Source organism: Buceros rhinoceros, unplaced genomic scaffold (genome assembly GCF_000710305.1).
Source record: "Buceros rhinoceros silvestris isolate BGI_N320 unplaced genomic scaffold, ASM71030v1 scaffold36194, whole genome shotgun sequence".
Classification (NCBI taxonomy): domain Eukaryota; kingdom Metazoa; phylum Chordata; class Aves; order Bucerotiformes; family Bucerotidae; genus Buceros; species Buceros rhinoceros.
In genome coordinates, this window is record NW_010407123.1 from 1 (window position 1) to 336 (window position 336).

Genomic DNA, 336 nt, shown 5'->3' on the forward strand with positions numbered 1-336 from the left:
AACGCCCTCTGCGGGGGGCTGATGGAGGAGCTGAGCCAGGCCCTGGAGGCCCTGGAGAAGGACCCACAGGTGGGAGCCATCGTCATCACCGGCAGCGAAAAGGCCTTTGCAGGTAGGGCAGGGTGCTTCTCCCCGCCCCAGACTTGGGGAGCTGCCTGCAGGGTTTGGTGTCCCACTCTCTTTCTGCTTGCAGCTGGAGCAGATATCAAGGAGATGCAGAATAAAACCTTCCAGGAGTGCTACAGCAGCAGCTTCCTTGCCGGCTGGGACAAGGTCTCCACCATCCGCAAACCCATCATCGCCGCTGTCAATGGCTAAACTGTGGGGCCCCCCCCC

General features: G+C 61.6%; 1 protein-coding gene across 1 annotated transcript in view; it reads left to right on the forward strand.

Moving 5' to 3' along the window:
• Positions 1-4: 4 nt before the first annotated feature.
• ECHS1 (enoyl CoA hydratase, short chain, 1, mitochondrial) overlaps positions 5-336 on the forward strand; it is a gene marked incomplete at its 5' end in the record, with an annotated part of 1,341 nt that continues 1,009 nt past the window's right edge. Inside the window, 2 exon segments of the mRNA XM_010134378.1 lie at positions 5-112; positions 194-321. Coding sequence (XP_010132680.1) covers positions 5-112; positions 194-321 — 236 coding nt within the window.